Genomic DNA, 19,372 nt, shown 5'->3' with positions numbered 1-19,372 from the left:
GGCATAAAGTATCATCGTACCTGCCACACGATATAGGAATGCGAAAATGGCAACTTAGGCAAAGAAAGCTCTCAGTTAATAACTGTGGAAGTGCTCATAAGAACACTACGCTGAGTAGCCGGCTATGTCCCAGTGGGGACGTTAATGCCAAGATGAAGATCTAAAGCTTTTGAAACTTTTAACTAAAAGCATCAATGACCTTTGTAATATATTACTGCATTTTAATGTAAATTACAGTAATTTAATGTGTATGGTTTCTGATGAACTCAAGAAATTTCTGGAAAATTTTACAGATTTCCAAAATTTCGACGAAGTGTCAGAAAAAAAATGCTTGGCGGAATTTCAAGAGATTTAACGGGTTACACTCGGTATTCTTAGAATTCTAAAGATGTATTCGAGGCTCTTTTTAAAAATTCCAGAACAGACATAAATTCTGCCGAACTTTGTTCGAAGAATTGTCTAGTGTGAATAGGGTCCCAAAGCCCTGTCTCAATTTCAGTACCAAGCGCTAAAGTTTATGCCAGAAACACATATTTACTCAATTTTTAAACGTTTTTCTTTGGTTAAAGTATAAAAAAATTGTTTCCGGTTTTTTTAGATTATTTCACACCGCTTGTTTAAACTGAAATTTTGGGTGTATTATGTTTTCCGTGTCACTTCGAAATGTCAAATAAGAACAACCCCAGTATTAAAAAGTTGAACCCATGTAGCGTTTTTATCGACTAAGTGAACGTCAAACATGATCAAAAGTGTCAAGGTTCAAATTTATACTCAATTTTAATAATAAAGTTCAAATATTATATAGCCGTTATTTGAGCGGGAAAATTTGCCAAAGTAGTAGTAAGAACACGCTCTAACGTGTTATTCAATAAAAACAAGGTTTTATCATAAGTTTTAGGCTACCTCCCTTGCGGCTCTTTCTTTCTACCCCAACTTGTCACTGGTTCTAAAATGTAAACAACCATACAAAATAACGATCAAATAATGGTAAAGGCGTAATCGATTTTCCCGAAAACATCTGTTTAGTAAATTCAACAGAATTTTCTGACAAAATCGTCCATACCACACTGCACTAGCACGAAATATTTAACTGCTTTCGAACAGTATCGTTCAAGCGTATTGATTAGTTAGAATAATTTTCACTTTTCTTCGTTAACCCTCTAAACTGGTTCTGGACTTAGGGTGTCGGCTTTTCGATTTTATTACCATTTAACAGCCGCCCTCTACCCTTGGTTTTAGGATTCTATTCGATTCTGGCAACACTTTCAAAAAATTTCCTGTTGCCAACATAAAATGATGTCAAAATTGAACGATCTTTTCATGTTGCATTTTCGCAACACAATTCGAGAGAACTTCGCGATTAGGGCGTAACTAGCAAAATGTAAATAAATCTCTTTTTTACGCCAACGTGTACAGCATGACTTACAAAACCTTTAGCTAGAATCCGTTTTTCAATAAAAAAAACATTTTCAAAAATAATATGGGTTTTAGTAATAGGCGATATTATGAATATGTCAAAACAAATTTATTTTTTCAATGACGCCCTTTTCATTGTTTACAGTAGCAGTGGGCGCATCGTCGTTCCTTGCCAACGAGCGGGCGAAATTATCTTCTTTGTTTTCATTGTCATTGTTGTCATTTTCATTATCTGGATCACAATACAACATGGAACGCGTGTAATCGAAAGTAAAATTTTAAACAATGTCTAATTCGTTGTTATTTCGTTATAAAAAGTGCTTTTAAGGTTCAAAGCTTGTAAATGTAATCAGACTAACAGAAAAAATATGGATTTCTCGCTGCTGATTGGTAAGTGTTTGTTGATATTGCTCGTTGGAGAAACAAGGCATCTTATTTTGATTGTTTTAATCATTAGATGCTGCAACGAACCGGTTTCCGGAACACGGGTACGACAAACAAAGAAATGATGACCACCGGTATGCAGCAGCGGCTGCACAGATGGAAAATAGGCAGCTTTCCTTTTGCAGTCAAAAAAGTTATGGTGCTTGTTCAGATCCAAGTCTGCTAGAGCAAACACAAACCACTGCCAACCGCTGAACATCCATCCCTTCAAACATTCAATTCCGGGTTTCACAGTTCTTTCTCAGCCTTGGATAATTCGACTACAGTATCGGACGTGACAGGAACAACACTTTCTGCTGTTGAAGTAACACCACGGAAGAACCAAGAACAGCTGCGTAACCGATTAAAAAGTACTCAATTTTTAAAACTATTTGATATTATTGATAATACAATTTAATGTTTTTTTTCCTATAGCAAGCGTGTCAATAGATTGGGAACTAAATGGCACAAGCTATCATCAAAAAATCAAATCAGCTCACGACTCTTCCGATATACCTTTGCCAAAGAGCCACGCAGCTCTCGGAGGTAGTATCGTGCGAGAGAAAAATTCCAAAATCATACGGATGCCATCTTTTATACCTCAAAAGCAACGAAATAACCTGTGTAACCGATCAGAAGGTACAACTTTTTATTCCAGATCTTAATACTCTAATAAATATATAATGTATATATTATGTATATATTTTACAGCTGATTTGCATATCAACGCAGGATTCTCATCAACTCACCGATTATCACCAAAACAAGATCAGAAAGACGGTAGCCTATCGGAAAAAGTGGCCTACACGCCAAGCCCTACCGAAACAAAATTGAATCTGTCGCAAGGACAACGGAGCGTAAAGCAATTTTCATTTTTCGATCGCAGTGCTTGTTCCGATCAAAACCTAAAGGAGACTACCACCGCTGATCACCCTTCCCTTCAAAAATTCGATTTTACTACGGACAGTTCAGTTCCAGCTAGCAATGAATCAACCAGTGTTTCCGACTACACAGGAACAACAGTGCCGGTGAAAATGAAACCACAGAAGCATCGAGAAAAGCTGAACAACACCCGGTCGAAAAGTAAGAGATATTTTTTGTTCATATTTTAAATGTTGTATATAGTAAACTGTCCATGTTCGCATAGTTGAAGTGAGTGCCAGGTAACAATTTCAGCATTCTAACAATTTCATGCAGCGTATGATTTCAAATATTCTTACATACGTACGTATTTGGCACTTTTGATTCACTTCGGCAGTGGGGTTTTTCAAAAGCTACTGAGCTCATATTTGGCCAAAACATGCGTCGTATTGAAGTGCTTTTGATTCAATAATTAGGGCCTGTTCACAAATTTCATAACGCTGAAGGGAGTGGGTGGGTGTGCTCAAAATGTTACTGTTCATACAAAATTTGTAAAATATTCATACAAAAAGCGTTACTATGGGGATGGGTAGGTATCCAAAATGCCCATTTTTGGCGTTATGAAATTTGTGAATGAACCCTTATGATGCACTAGCCGAAAGTATAGCCGATAACTGAAAGAAGGACAAATCTCTTATTGTAAATTGTTATATTGATAAGATGTAATACAGACAAGTAATACAGGGGCTTATTTTCAAGGTTGCTCGTCTGAAGTCACTGTCAACTTTGAATTTTGCTCAAGACAATTTTGTCAGTCGATTTTCTTACCGCTATCGCTCAAACTTTAACAGCTCGAATAGCCTATAACTCAAAGAAGAGAAAATCATTGATTATTCCTTTTACACTGCCATTATACAAAGTCGAATAAACAGCCGATGTTTGAAGAATAAAAATTCACTAATAGGAATAGTAGTAGTTATTAAGCCGAAAACTTTTAGGCTCAAATTCGCGAGCTGCTTTGAATAATTTCTTAAAGTGCATCACTTATTTTCAAGGAAGTGTCGTATTCGGGGAACTGGTTTTCGGGGTAATGTGTCATTCGGGGTAACGTTGAATTCGGGGTAACGTTGCATTCGGGGTAATGGTTTTCGGGGAGTTGTTTTTCGGGGTAATGGTATTCGGGGAAGTGTTATAGTACCGTTATTATTTCCTCTCACGGTAAGGGCACCATGCATGAACCTCCGATCTTTTTTCACTGAAAACTAGGCTAGGTAGTCAAAATAAGCTTGCAGCATATTAACAAATCTTTCATCGACAAAAATTTGAAAAAAGTCGTTTTTTGTGTGTTTGACTTTTTTTCATATATGGGTTTGAAGGAGAATGAAAGATAAAGAGTTACACTAATTTTGATAAATTTCAACCACTCAAAGACCAATTTGACATACCGTGAACTTGAAGGAATTATAAGACATTCCAAATTGAAAATTCTACCTACACTCACACAATATGACCAGCCCATGGTAGTATGCTGCATAATAAAAAAAAACATTTCACATATTAGGACAGCTTGGTTGCTGGTATCAATAAAAGATGATCTAATAATAAAAAATGTTTATAAATAATAATAAAGAAATCTCCTATAGATGATCTTATTGCAACAAAACAAAGACTTCAACCTCTTCTACAAAGGAAAAATATGAAAATGATGATGATGTGTTGTAGAATGTTCACTAATAATTTATATAAAAATCTGAACGATAAAATACGACATACTGCGATGGGCTGGACATATTATGGGAGTGTGAATACAATTAATACTCAATTTAAAACGTTTTATAATTCATGTGAGTTCACGATACGTCAAATTGGGCTTTGAGCGGTTGAAATTCATCAAAATTAGTGTGACTCTTTCATTCTCCTATAAATCCATGTATGAGACACGGTCAAAAACACAAAAAAAGACTTTTCTCAAAGTTTTGCCGATGAAAGATTTTTTAAAATGCTGCAATCTTTTTTTGACTACCAAGGCTTCGATAATATGTGTGTTCCAGCACACCGTGAAGGGGTCGTCAATTAATGGATCATTAAAGGTTGTTTTTGCAGGTGCTCTCCGCATCAAAACAAAGGCGCCACTGTATATGGGATTTAACATTGTGACAGCATTGCTGTTCTGTCAAACACACAAGGCTACGGTGGCCAGCCTACTGACACCGCCCATACAACCCAATTGAAAAATAACGAGCAAACATCTCTGGTTCCTAATGGGAAATGGTTCCCACTGACAGCTCAATGTTTGTAAACAAATAACCGTTTGAGGAATAATAAACGATGATGGCGAAATCTTTTTCTTCGAAAAATTTCTTTTCCCGAATAACAACAGTTATTCGAACAAACAAACGGTTGCAAACTATTGGATTGCAGTACAGCAAGTCAATTTGGGTTGAAGTGATTAACTAGAAACACATTTTCGTATTGGAGGAAAAAATCCCTAATATGATTAGGCCATTGTACGTTGTTGCTCTTGAGTTTGATGGTGACCACGAAAACATGGCTGCCTAGCACCGGGTTGACGGTGGCGCTATATATGCTTTTCATAGCGGCCGTTTTGGTTATTTTAATGGTCCATTACGCAGGAGATTGAAATTTTGATAACTTTCACATTTTGAATCTTTTTGATTTTTTTAACATCAAGATATGTCTTAAATCTAACTACTACGTCACATACAAATTTTCAAAAATTGAAGACATTAAAGTAATCACGTATGGCGAAATAGGGAACCACTATGTCCATAACTGGTACACCTACCCTACTTATCCAATAGCCGCTCACATGATGTTGTGTGTCTTCCTTAGCCGAGGGGATAGCGAAAATGGCAACTATGGCAAAGAAAGCTCTCAGTTAACTGTGGTAATGGTTTTCGGGGTAATGGTATTCGGAAAAGTGTTATAAGACCAATAATAACTCTTAGATACAGTAACAAACGTTTTTTAAGTTAACCTTTACTTGCCGCTGGTTCCGTATACTTTAAGCAACATAGGGAGATATAAATAGTATGATTCGACTCAATACTTATTTTTATTGAACATTTGAACACTTAACTTGTCTTCAATGAGTGGAATATGGTGCACTAATGGTATGTTGAAAATCACACTAGCGCATACGTCGACTTTGCGAACATGGTCAGCAAATCACTAGGGTAGAAGTACCAATTATGGCTATAGCACCAATTATGGCAATAGTGGGAACAAAAAGAGATTTTTCTTATTGTTTCACTAGAATATAACGGCTAATATTCACAGGAATGATAAAACTATTTGTTTTTAATGATGACTAAGCCTTGAAAAGAACATTCGTGCAATAAGCTTCGAAAAATGAACATTTGAAAATTTTGCCTCACATTTATGTCACCTTCTTAGCAGTTTGCTAAGGGACACCCATTACGAAATGTATGTTTTCATCCGGAAAAACTGCTTCAACCGATTAATGCATGATGCCTAGTGAGAACAAATGAATAAACATAGGTGGTTTGCAATCAAATCTTTTGTTTTAAGTTGGAAATCGTGTTATTTCCACTATGTCGATAACTGGTACAAAGAGTGTATGATAGCTTAATTATGGCAATACTCTGGAGGCGGTTTGTTTACACTTTTTGACCAGTGAAATAATAGAAGTAAAGCTATTTCACGGGTTACTTCCACAACGGGACGGTTTGGTAAGGCATTATCTGCGTGTTTTGTACTCAATTACTAAGATTTTTCAATCACACGTTCGAAAACGTTCGCAGGCGGAAGATGCTAATTTCATGATTGAGAAGGGTTTTCAGCGACACTCGATTTTTGAATTTTCCCTCTTTTTTTCGCTAAAATTAGGCACTGGAAAAGTAATGTGAGATCATTAATGCTGTTTTGTATCATAATTTGCATTTACACTATATTTCGACTCCTTTTCGAAAAATAATTTTCTCTCATGAACCTATTGCAATAAATTGATTCAAAATCTATTTAACGCAAAATTTTTGGAAGGTTTTATGAGCAATCACTTTGTTACATATTAGCGTTGCATTATCATTCCCTCTAGATGGCGTTTGAGTTAATTTCGTGCAAATATTCGATAGTCCATAATTGGTACACTTTTATGTCGAATGCTAGGAACGCTATTGCCATAATTGGTACAAAGACAACGCTTTTTAAAATCAATTTTTATCAGCTTAAAATCAATTTAGTACTAAAACTGTTTAAATCAACAGATTCTCAAGGCTTTAAACTAGTAATTGACACCAACAAGTCATGCTTACGTTAAAGAAACGCGGTTAAAACTTGATTTTTATCACTACTGTTGACATATTGCATCCATAATTGGTACACCTACCCTACTTGGGATTTTCCATGATTCACTTTCACATGGGAAATTTGTCTTGGATAAATACTAACAGACTTATTCGACGAATCAGGTGAGTCGAGACGAGTAACTCTCACCTCCAGTGAGGTAAGACTAATGTTAATTAGGCTTATTCCTCAAGTGGGTCTCACTCTCGATCTTGTTTAGCGAGGTGAAAATACGCGACTTAAATGAAGTGGCTAGTCGATTAAATCAAATGGGGTCTCACCTCTTCCGAGTCGAATGTTGTCACCTCGCTATACGAGACGAAGAACCCTCCTCTTATGGTACTCCTGTAATATAATAAGCCCAAATAAAATGAAAGCTTACCTCGTACAACTCGCAGAATAAGCACATAAGATGCACTTATATTGGACCCTGTCAAAGTGAATCATAAACTGCGAGAAAGACTATACGTCTCTTTACTTACAGTCTATTAATTACATATTGGATTATTATACATATTGGTATTTCTGGTATTTTTTCCGAAAAAATAAAATAATTTGTATCCGATTGGTTAGATTTTTTTTGACTCCCAGATAATTTGTATAGAATGAGAAATAACTGCAAAAATTTTAGTCAATTTTCTCAAAACTAGTTTTTTGTCACTTACACCACTTTGTTACTTACTACCCAATTAGGTTACGTGACCCTAACGTTATTTTATATTTTTTAGCTGTCCACTCAACAAGCGGCGATTCGGATCATCAGAATGATGCACGCGATGAAGTCGCAACCAAACCAGTTTACAACTATTTCCGTTCAACTAGTTTTGACCTGGGTCAACGACTAGCGTCTCCTGAAGGAAGCAACGTACGACGAGGAGGTCTCGAAAACATGCAGTTATCGTATTCTCCAGGAAAAAGGCTTAGCTTGTCACTTCCATCGAACATCCTCCGTGATTACTCCGGTGGCAATTTACTATTGAATCGACAACCAGGAGAAGAAAGTTTTTTGTCCCAAATGAGTGGCCGAAAATTTAGTAAATCGCTTCCAGTAGGTGATATGGCTAAATATTCCGGTGGAAACTTGTTACTGAAAAGAAAGCGAAGTGATAAACGATTTAATGAAGGAAAAAAAAGAAATGTGAATGCATCTTACATTAACAGTAACTCGAATATAACGAAGCCTATAATACCGATTATAACAAGCGAAGGCTCAGCAAAACCCCTTCCATCGAGAGATTTGCTAAAAGATGTCAATCAACAGGAAACAGGTTTAAGCTCAAGAAACCAGCTCAATACGTTGCTGCTACCGGAAATATCTGAATGTTCAGTTTTTCACCATCAAACCATGTCTGTGCCGGAGAACAAGACTAGATCTCTGGACAAAACAGGCATTTCTTCGATTTTCTACGAAGATTTATCGTTCAAACGTCTTCAAAGCAGCACCCCGAAACGTCGTCCAAGCAGCACGTTGCAACGTAAGATTGCGTATTCGAACCAAGAAAATGTATCCGACATTGAAAGTGACAGTGACCCGGATTATGTACCTCCAACTGATACGGATTCCGAAAAAGGTGAAGATCAAGACTTGTCGGTATCAGTAGTTATACCGACTAAAGATCATAACGATCTGATTTTCGAATCTGATCATGAAGAAATAGATGACGAAGATATCGACAACGATGCTATGGAGATAGTAATTGGAGACGCAAACTCGCTGACAGATTTCACGCTCAACGAATATTTCGAAAAATATCGAAATAAATCTGTAATAAGTGACGAAGATCTAAATGATTATGGAGATATGAAGTCGGATAAAGACAAGGAAAACGAAGGTAACTATTTTAACCTGTTTCACCAGTAGCCCGAATGATAAATATCTTCTATTATCAGCAGCTTTGAAATATAAATAATGTATTTTTAGTATGTGTATGAGTAGGTGTTTTTAGCAAGTTTGTTCATCTTGTCAAAATCTTCAACTTTGCCGAAGATACCATGGAGCTATTTCCTTGAACTTGTTAAGTTATGCCAATTATGGAAAATCACTAGTCAAATCCCTCATTTGGAAAAAATCACTAAAAGTATATGTTGAAATTCATGTTATGCCTGAAGAAATGTGAAAATTGCACTCAACTCGGTCCATAAATAAAATACCTCGGATCTAACTCTCTATAGTTGACCATTTTGTATGTAAAATCAAATGAGCGGAATATGTCGATGTTTTATCAATTAGATAATTTTTGTAATTACAATTAACAACGCTGCTATTTACCACTACGCATGTTTTATAACTCAATGAAAAAAAAAAAAAAAAACAATTGCATTACAAGCAAAGATTTTCAAAAATCGAACTGTTCTCCATCGTAAATTCGACCAAAAAAAAGCTTCGAGAACCTCAGAAGTCCCTTCTTAGACTTGCACATACTGTTTTTGTTTTATTTAGGTGAGGCTTGATTTTATTATATTTCGTTGTTTCATCTCATTTCAGGTACAGTTGGTCATCTGGGATTTGAAGAAATCAATAAAGATAACAACAGAAAGGCGAAGAAAAAACCTATTTTGTGGCAAGTTAATAAACTTGCCAGAGAACGCGGACACGAGTATACCAAAGCAAACGGCTCTACTGTGCCCGCAAGAGCAGTACAGGCTTCCTGTAGCTGTAGTAAATTGAAATGCAATGAGAAATACGATGATCCAACTCGTCAGAAAATTCTGAAATGTTTACTCCAGCTTGCGTCGTCTGGTCAAGATCAGTTCATCAGCAACCATATGACAATCAACGTATCTGCTCGACCAACGGTAAACCAACTTGACTTTAAAACTAATTGATATTTAAACATAGGCATAGCATAGAGTATCTTCGTACCTACCACACGATATACGCATGCAAAAATGGTCATTGGCATAGTAAGCTCTCAATTAATAACTGTGGAAGTGCTCATAAGAACACTAAGCTGAGAAGCAGGCTTTGTCCCAGTGGGGACGTAACGCCAGAAAGAAAAAGAAGAAGATGGTATAAGAAAAATATGTTTTTTAAATCTAGTTTTACTAATATTTACTTCTCATTAAAGTACTCTATGAACGGATTTTTTTTTGTAACAACATACATTTGCTACAAATTTGTATCGAACCGTCTGCAAGGCTTAGCTTTATGGCCGTGGATGTTACCACTAGGCTGAACAATACATATTACTGAACAGTTGAAGCATGGAAGTGTTTCTTTTTATTGAAGTGTACAACATATTTTTCTCATTGTAGTCAAAATTCCAAGAAAATGCGAGTTTCTTTAACGTCCTCCGATTATGTGTCTATTGGAGACCTGACTGTATCAATTTATTATCTTGCTGTAATTTTTAAACATTCTGTTTCAATTCTTCTTTTTCTCAGGTGGTAAACTCACGTCGAACATTTACGCGTAAATATTATCTACCGGCGCTAAATGGTAGGATGCGAGTATGTAAAACGATGTTCTTGTCCACATTGAACATAACGGATAAGAAGACTCGTATCTTAGCTACTAAAATCATTGCGAATTCCGGAGTGGCTTACGATAACAGAAGAGCGGAAAACGGTGGACAGAATCGAATTCCCAAGGATCATATACTGTACATCGAAGACCACATAAAATCGTTCCCGGCATATACGTCGCATTATGGTCGGGAAAAGTCTACGAAATTGTACTTGAGCAGTGACTTGAGCATTGCCAAGTTGTATAGAATGTATGCAACAAAATGTGCCGAGGATAGTCAGGAGCCTGTTCAGTACAATTCATATAGATTGATATTTCGCTCTTTCAAGTTGGCATTCCGTCGCCCGAGTAAAGATACCTGCAATGAATGCGATAAGTTTTCAATCCAACTTAGAGCAGAATCAGACGATGAAAAGAAGGCTGAGATACGAGTGCTCCGGGATATGCATCAAGCCAAAGCAAATAGTATGTACCAGCAAAAGAAGACGGATGTAAAAATTGCAAAAACAACACCTGGAGTCCGAACGGTGTCGTTCGATTTGCAAAAATGTTTGGCTACCCCTCACCTCCAATGTGGAACAGCATATTATTCGAGGCAGCTGTACACGCTGAATTTTACAATGTTTAGCACAGACTGCAATCGAAGTGTGGCGGACTGCTACCTATGGGACGAGACCAAGGCTAAACGTGGTGCGCAGGAAATAGGATCGTGTGTTCTTCAGGATTTAGCAAAAATGGACCCAAAAACCGAAGAGGTAAATTATTTCTCTGATCGTTGTCCCGGTCAAAATCTGAACTTCATAATGTGCTGCACTTTTTTAAAAGCGGTGAGAGATGCACGGCACGCAGGAAAAAAACTGATAATTCGACATAAGCTGATGATTCCCGGACACAGCCACATGGAAGTGGACTCCGTTCATGCAGCTATTGAGAGGGCCAAGTCCAAAACTACAGTCAGCATCGAAACCCCGAGAGATTGGGCAATTTTTATAGGCTCAATAGAACGGAAAATTCCATTCATTGTGACCGAGATGAAGCAGACCGATTTTGTGGCCCTAAAAGAGTTGGAGCACTTTTTTAAAAGGCCCACAAAGAACACCATTGGCGAAAAAATCAGAATTAGGGAAATCTCTCTCTTTGAATATCGAACGGACGATCCAACGACAATAAGATATAAATACGATTTGGATGAAGACTTCCTTACAATGAAAATCGAGACAGCTACTGTAATGCCGATTTTAAATCCGATTGCGACGGAACCGCTTCCACTTTCGCAGGAAAAGTTGCAGGATTTGAAAAAGTTGATGAAATTCGTTTCGAACAAAGAATATTACGAGACATTTCTTAAGCACCTAGTTCCAAAAAAGAGGGGAAGAAGGGCTCATACAACCGACGAGGGAGATTTTGATGCGGATCTAGATCAGCTTAGTGACGAGGAGATGGAAGGGAATATTAAATAATTTGAGGGGAAATGTACAAAAATCTACAAAATTATAGTAAAAAAAGTTATACAAAGAAAAACCTGTTAAATGATAAAATAAGAAAAAAGCTGTTAAATCGAATAAAAAATAAAATGAATGATTTCGGATGTAACAATATGTCAATGAACTATAAGAATGTGAAAATGAAAATGTTTGCCGAACAGAGTTAAAAAAAGTTGCAAAATAAATGAAACAATGGTAGACCATGAGAGTTATTTATTTGTAGTATTTATTTAATGAATTGTTCGAAGGTTCGCTTACACTATTTACTAAAAGGATTCAAAATAGCGTTTCGATAGCTGCAAGCGATTTCAGTTTTCTTAATATACTTCGAAAGGAGTTTGGTTGATTACGGAACGTTCAAAAATTACGTGCATCATTTAGGGCAGGATAGTCTACGAAAGTGTGACACTACATATAATAAGTATGTATTGAAAATAACGTGACAGAGGGAGGAGAGAGATTCTACAAATCCCGAAAAACGACGGACGTAATTTTCGAACCTTCCCTACACGACAACCACAATAAATCTACTTCACAATAAATTCGTAGTGAGACAGAGCTTTCAGAGACTTTCGAAGTTATCAACTGATTGTTTTCTTTGTCTTATATAATATATTAGCCATGCTGAAGGTGTCTGGGTTCAATTCCCGGTCGGTCCAGGATCCAGGAGTTTCATCGTGCCTGCCACACGATATACGAATGCGAAAATGGCAACTTTGGCAAAGAAAGCTCTCAGTTAATAACTGTGGAAGTGCTCATAAGAACACTAAGCTGAGAAGCAGGCTCTGTCCCAGTGAGGACGTTAATGCCAAGTAGAAGAGAAGATATAATATATTATATTATTTCTATTATTGTTTAGAATCTCATAATACACTTTATTTCAAACATTATTAACATAAACATAAAACTGAATATTAAATACTGAATATACACAAAGCTAAATTCAAAGCATGCTCCTTTGAAATTTTAAGCATTCTTGGAATTGTTCTACTCAAAATTCTAGACTAATATAATCTATTTGAAGCTGATAAAACACGTTTTTCATTACTTTGATTAATTTCTAAAAAAAAATGCAATAATTCTCTTCCATCACTTTTCCAACTATTTGATAGACAAAATTAAATTCAGATTAAGATTGAACAAAAGATGTTGCGAAAAGGCCAAATTAACACAATCACATTTTATCATAAGCAGGGTTCTCACGGAAACTTGGCATATATAAATTCATATAATCCCGAGATTTGTCGAAAATGATGTGTGGAACTCTTACAAAAATAAGACAGATTTCTTACGAAATCCTGAACAGACTTTTCTCAATATTTTTGACATGACACACAACTCTCACAAGATGTAAAATAGAATTCTCACAGAATACTAGCCACTAAATTTAGGGCCCATTTGTCTTTAAAACCTGGGCAGTGTTGATGCCAAATCTGGTTTTGGTAGAATTCTGAACGAGATGATTGATTTTTGTTCAGTGGATGCTGGAATTACAAGCGCCTCAAATGTTCTTGGCCCGCGGTTCAGAAAGGTTGGGCTGGTCTGCTGTAAATACTCTATGTCCTGAGAAGTTGAGATAATGTATACAACCCGAAAAGATCCTCGACCAGCGGGATCCGAACCTATGACTCTCAGGTTAGTCTTACTGAATTGCTGCACTTTACTGATTTGTCTACTTGGGTCCCCTGTGTAATGAGCTATAGATGTCATGGGTCATGATCAATGAGTGATTTCCATAATATTTTGTCATACTATTCAAATAAAATACATCTATTATATTCTTAAGCAACTGGTGAACACACAAATTTAGGATTTTCCCGTTCAACAGTTAATTTGAAAAGTCTTGCATTAGTATAATAACTGGGAGAAAGCGTTCTGCTGGTGCACACGGTAGGCTGCATTGGGCTGGGCACGTAGTTTGTATGGCAGAGGAGTAACGAACGAAGATATCCTTCAAAAGAATTTCAAAGAGCTGTATGGTAGTACTGCCGACATTCTTTGTAGTTCAGAAGGACTTAGGGTCCTTGAGGAACAACTGGAAACGATTGGTTCTAGACGTGATCCTTGGGAGAAACCTCGTAGAAAGTTGTTCCTTGAATGAGATTATTGTTTCACTATCACTATTCAATAAGATGCTTTATTTATATCAAATTACCTGCATTGATTTGATTTTATCATACGGAAGATGCTGATCATTTTTTCCAGCCCTGTCGTCCTGCTTAGTCGCGCTTAGTCGACGACTAAGAAGCTTTTCTCAGATTTTTTTAGAATTTTTCACCCGAAGTCATAAACATAATGTGCAAATCAACAAAAATCTAGCGCCCCATAAAATATCAATCGAAATTTCCAACCTGTACTTTCCAACGCTCTGGAAGAGTTTGACATTATTTCATATAGAACTCCATATAGAACAGGAGTATATTACCGCCCTGTATCAACGCCCTAGAATGATTTCACCATATCTATCGGCCGGTAGAGCATCGATTGAAAATTTCAGGCTTTATCAATACCCTAGAGTAATTTGACCTTATTCTACGTAGATCAAAAAAGAAAACTCTAAGCTGTTTCAACGCCCTGGAGTAATTTTACTTTGTTCCATATAGATCCGTAGTATCCTAACGCCCTGTGCGACATCATTAAAAATTCAAGCTTTATCAACGCCTAGGAGTAACTTGACCTCCTTTATGTAGACGCCCATCTTTACGCCCACATCACTTGAATATTCCAATCATTATTAACGCCCTGGAGTAGTTTGGACTAGTGCCATGTAAATCAGCTGTATCTTAACGCTCTGTGAGACAATATCAAGATGTATAAACACCCTTGACTCATTTGACCTTGTCTTACGTAGATCAGGTGCACCTCCATGCTCTGCATGGATTGAAAACTTCAATCTGTACCGATGGTCTAGAGTAATAGATCACCTACATTTCAACGCTCTGTAGGGCATTATTTAAAAACTTCAAGCTATATAAATGCCCTGGATTAATTTAACCTCATCCCATGTAAATCAAGTGCAACTTGACGCCCTGTATGACATCAATAGAAACTCAAAGCTGTATTAATGCCCTGGAGTAATTTGACCTATATCGATCAAATACATCTCAACGCCCTGTAGGACATCAATAGAAAATGTAAGCTTTATCAAGGCCCTGGAGTAATGTGACCTCATTTTACGTAGACCAAGTGTATCTTTACGCCCTGTTGAACATCAATTGAATATTCCAAGATTCCGGAAGTTCCATGTTTCATGTAAATGAGCTGTATTTTAACGACCTGTGTGACAAGTGTCAAGATGCATAAACGCTCTCCACTAATTTGACCTTGTCTTACGTAGATCAGGTGTACCTCAATGCACTGTATTGATTGAATATTCCAATCTGTATTGACGCCTTGGAGTAATTTGACCTTGTCTCACGTAGATTTCAGATCAAGTGCATATTAACGCACCGTAGGACATTAATTGAAAATTCCATGCTGTATCAATTTGGACTCGTGTCATGTAAATCAACTTCATATTAACGCCCTGTTCGATATCTATATTTCTTGTCTTACGTAGATCAGGTGCAATTTAATGCCCTGTATCCATTGAAAATTTCAATCCGTATCAACGCCCTGGAGTAAATTGATCACATTCCTTGTAGACCAGGTACATCTCAACGCCGTATAGGACATCAATTGAAAATTCCAAGCTTTAGCAACGCCCTGGCCTTATTTCACGTAGTTCAGAAAAATCTTTACGCTTTGTATAACATCAACCGATCAAGCTAGATCAACGGTCTGAAGTAATTTGACTCTATTCCATATTGATCTTTGCGAGATCTGGGGCATTTACGCCTTGATGAAAATCAATAGAAATTTCAAATTTCAATAGCAGAATCAACGCCCGGGAGTAACTTGACTTTATCCTTTGAAGATCAGGTGCATCTTAACGCTCTGATTGATGTCATAGAATTTTTCAAAATATATCAACGCCCTGGATTAATTTGTTCCTTTCTCACGTATATTAGGTAAAACTTAACGTCATCTAGGACATCAATAGAAAATTCTAGCCTTTTAAACGCCCTGAAATAATTCAAGCTTATCTTATGTAGATCAGGTGCATTTTTACGCCCTTCAGGGAATATTCCAAACTGTGTTACCGATTTGGAGTAATTTGACCTAATTCTATGTAGATCAGGTACAAATTTACGATATGTAGGGCATGAATCGAAAATTCCGATATGCATCAATGCCCTGGAGTAATTTGACCTTATCCCATGAATATTTTTTAATCTGTATCAACGCCCTGAAGTGATTATACTTTGTTCCACGTAGATCAGCTGCATCTTGACGCCCTCTAGAAAATCAATTAAATTGTGTTTGCTTTATGTCCCTAACTAACGTATATCAAGTGAAGAGTAGTAGTTGCTTGGTCCTTTAGTTACGTCGTCTGCTCTTGTGGGAACGAGCGATGCAATTAGGATCAATGTTGATTAGCGTATTGTGTATGTCAAGCAATTCATTTATTATATTGGGAAGTTCTTTCCGTTTTATATGTTGTTTATAATATCTATATTTTTTCTCATACGATTTTTCCATACTATTCATCAAACGATTGTTCTACTTTTCCTCGAATGTCGTTTCTGCGAATGAAAGTTCCCCGAATAATCCTTTTCCACGAATCTCATTTTTCCGAATGAAGTGTCACTTCGAGAAGCGATGCAGTCCATGAAGGTGCAAAAATAGTTCTCAGAATCAGGATGCGTACCAGACGACTAGTCCGTTCACTACTCTGAAATGTAGAAATTCGAGAAACGGGATACTCGGAGAACGGACATTCAAGGGACTGACGTTCGAGGAAACGACGAGGAAACAATATTTAGGGCAAACTAGCACAATACCTTAATTAAGAGGCAAATAACCATCATCGTTTTACAAATTTTCAAAACCAGTATTTTTGCTCAACATCTAAGCAATGATCATGAAAATCTACCATTGCATTGTACTTGCTATCCGTAATGCAATGATAGATTTTAATGAGGATTGATTTGAATTTGAACGTAAAAACTTTTTTTTTAAATTTTTATTGATGATTGAATGATGGATTCTTGAGCCTTGGTAGTTCGACTGTAGTTCCGATGTTGATAGATTGGCTTTTCAGTCTTGACAATATTAAAAACTGATTTTTGTTTTTATTGTCCAACGTTTCGGTCCGTTTGGGACCTTCTTCAGGGACTCAATTGTTACAGTTCTTTCGTCCAGTGTGGTTCGGTAGAACCTGCAACTGTCTGGTGGATCGATTTTTTCCGCACAACCGCAGCCAGTTTAGAATGCTTTTTCGGTGGGAAATCTAACTTAAAGCTGCGCACCGGAATTTAGTACCTGATCCAATATCGATCAAAGCAATGGTGATTGATCTCTTGATTCCATATTTTAATTTAAATGGCACACAAACTGAATACGTGCAAATGAATATTGGTTTTCGTTTGTTAGGAATGTATATTGAAGTATTTATGATATTTGTAATTTTTATATATTAAAACGTTGCTAAGGGTTTTTGGATTTTCGTTTATGATCTGTATAGACTGAAAGTCGAAAACCCATAGCAACATAACCTTCATCACAGTTGATTCCTATGTATTAAAATAGTTGTGATATTTCTTATGCGAAGACATCATTAACGCCTGGGAGTAAAAGCGCCCTCTGAGCCATAGCAACGCCCCCCTCAATAAGAAACGACTAAGAAGCTAAAATTTTACGACGACAGGGCTGATTTTTTCACTTGATTGATTTATCATAAATTTGATCTGTTTTACTTTAAAATAGTAGAAGACTTAACTGAAGTTGAGAAGTAAACAAGGCGAAAGAGTAAAGAGCGAAACTACATGAAAATAAAAACATAGGCGTAAGCAAAACATAAACACAGTGACAAAAAAAGCGAAACTGCACCGACAACAAAACACGGGCGAACACCACGTGGCGAAATTAACATTTCTGTCAGAAGTAGGCGAATAGCATTGGGCGACACTGTGATTTGAAAAAGCACAGGGCTAATTTGAAAAAGGGCCTATTCAAATCGAACAAAATTTGTTGGCGTAATCAGAAAAATGTCGTTTTTATACAGTAAATGATCAAAATTTTATCATTACTCTTCTAAAACTATAAGACAGCTGTTTTGTGCTTCTTCGCACGGTATTAAACTTACAATTAGTCAATATGTTTTTAAATACGATTTGAATCTATACTCGTAAATTTCAACCGTTGTTTTCTCATTGTTGTGACTTTGTCAGATAAGCCCTAATCGCAAAGTTCTCTCGAATTTATTGTGAGTTGAATTACAAAGTCGCACACTGTAGCCGTCGCTGAAAAAACGTGATCGAAATTGTTTTGACCTTGAAAACATAATTTTAGTACTATAGTGTCTTCGGGAAAGTTTTTCCATAAAATAATCGCTATTTTATGAAAGTGTCAGTTTGGTGATTAATCCACCTATAAGTGAGAACGAAATTTTATTTTTCGTATTTATGAATTTAAAAATAAACTTTATTCGGGAAAGTTGTAGGTAATATTAGAAGAAACAACTTTGCTGAAGACACCGTATGCATATTTTTTGATTTTCATGTACATTTGTGGAGTTTTTTGTGGAACACCCCTAAAAATCACTTTTTTCATCATAACTTGGTTGGATGATTTTGTACAATTTTCAATTGTTCTAGTGTTATTTGTTACTTGCAAAAACACATAACTTTCTCCAAAAGAGCATATTTTTATCTCTCATACTTTTCGAGTTATTGAAGGTTTTATATAAAATTTTGCACCTTTTTGACACTAAAAATCATTTGGACGCGCACATTTCCGCAGTCTGAAACATGTTCATCCAATGGTTTGAAACTAATACTATGAAATGCAGAGAAAGCCGTTTTTAGCCTGCTTTAGCCTGAGATAGTTTGAAAAAAATGTTTACTTACATGCAGATATAATTTACACTTATTCACTACACCCTATATTGGCTTAACTTGAATATCTGGCATCACTGTATCGAATTTTATGCAATAAAGTCAACAATATAATCAATCAACAAAAGGTCGGAATAATCTATTCAGACAAGTTTATCACAGACAAACAGACAACATATCCAACACACTTTTCGTCGTTCACCTTTCCAACGTTAGCTGTTTATTTTTTGCAGAAAAACACTTATTGCTATTTTTTCTGCAGGAAGTCTCAGTCCTTTCTTAAGAATTTTTCGGAGCTCGCAGCAAAAACTAAAATGTATAATATAACTATGAAACATTTATTTTTTCCTTTAAAATTCATATGCAATCCATAAATCAGTAAATATTAATGTTTAAGATTATCATCATTATTTTTAGCTTCGCTATCACTGGTTTGTTCGTTATCTTTTTTAACCAAA

General features: G+C 36.3%; 2 protein-coding genes across 2 annotated transcripts in view; one reads left to right on the top strand and one right to left on the bottom strand.

Moving 5' to 3' along the window:
• The window catches only part of LOC5572054 (protein Shroom), an 808,873-nt gene that overhangs the window by 17,737 nt on the left and 771,764 nt on the right, over positions 1-19,372 (bottom strand). The gene's annotated exons all lie outside the window — the stretch shown is intronic.
• Positions 1,081-9,036, top strand: LOC5572065. The gene is made up of 5 exons (XM_001653782.2): positions 1,081-1,806; positions 1,874-2,210; positions 2,275-2,478; positions 2,551-2,922; positions 7,755-9,036. Exons 3-5 carry the CDS (start codon positions 2,424-2,426, stop codon positions 8,885-8,887), a joined length of 1,560 nt encoding a protein of 519 aa, XP_001653832.1. The 5' UTR covers positions 1,081-1,806; positions 1,874-2,210; positions 2,275-2,423; the 3' UTR covers positions 8,888-9,036.

The sequence above is a fragment of the Aedes aegypti genome, chromosome 2, assembly GCF_002204515.2.
Source record: "Aedes aegypti strain LVP_AGWG chromosome 2, AaegL5.0 Primary Assembly, whole genome shotgun sequence".
NCBI classification, from domain to species: Eukaryota; Metazoa; Arthropoda; class Insecta; order Diptera; family Culicidae; genus Aedes; species Aedes aegypti.
This window is presented reverse-complemented; position numbering and strand designations above follow the sequence as displayed.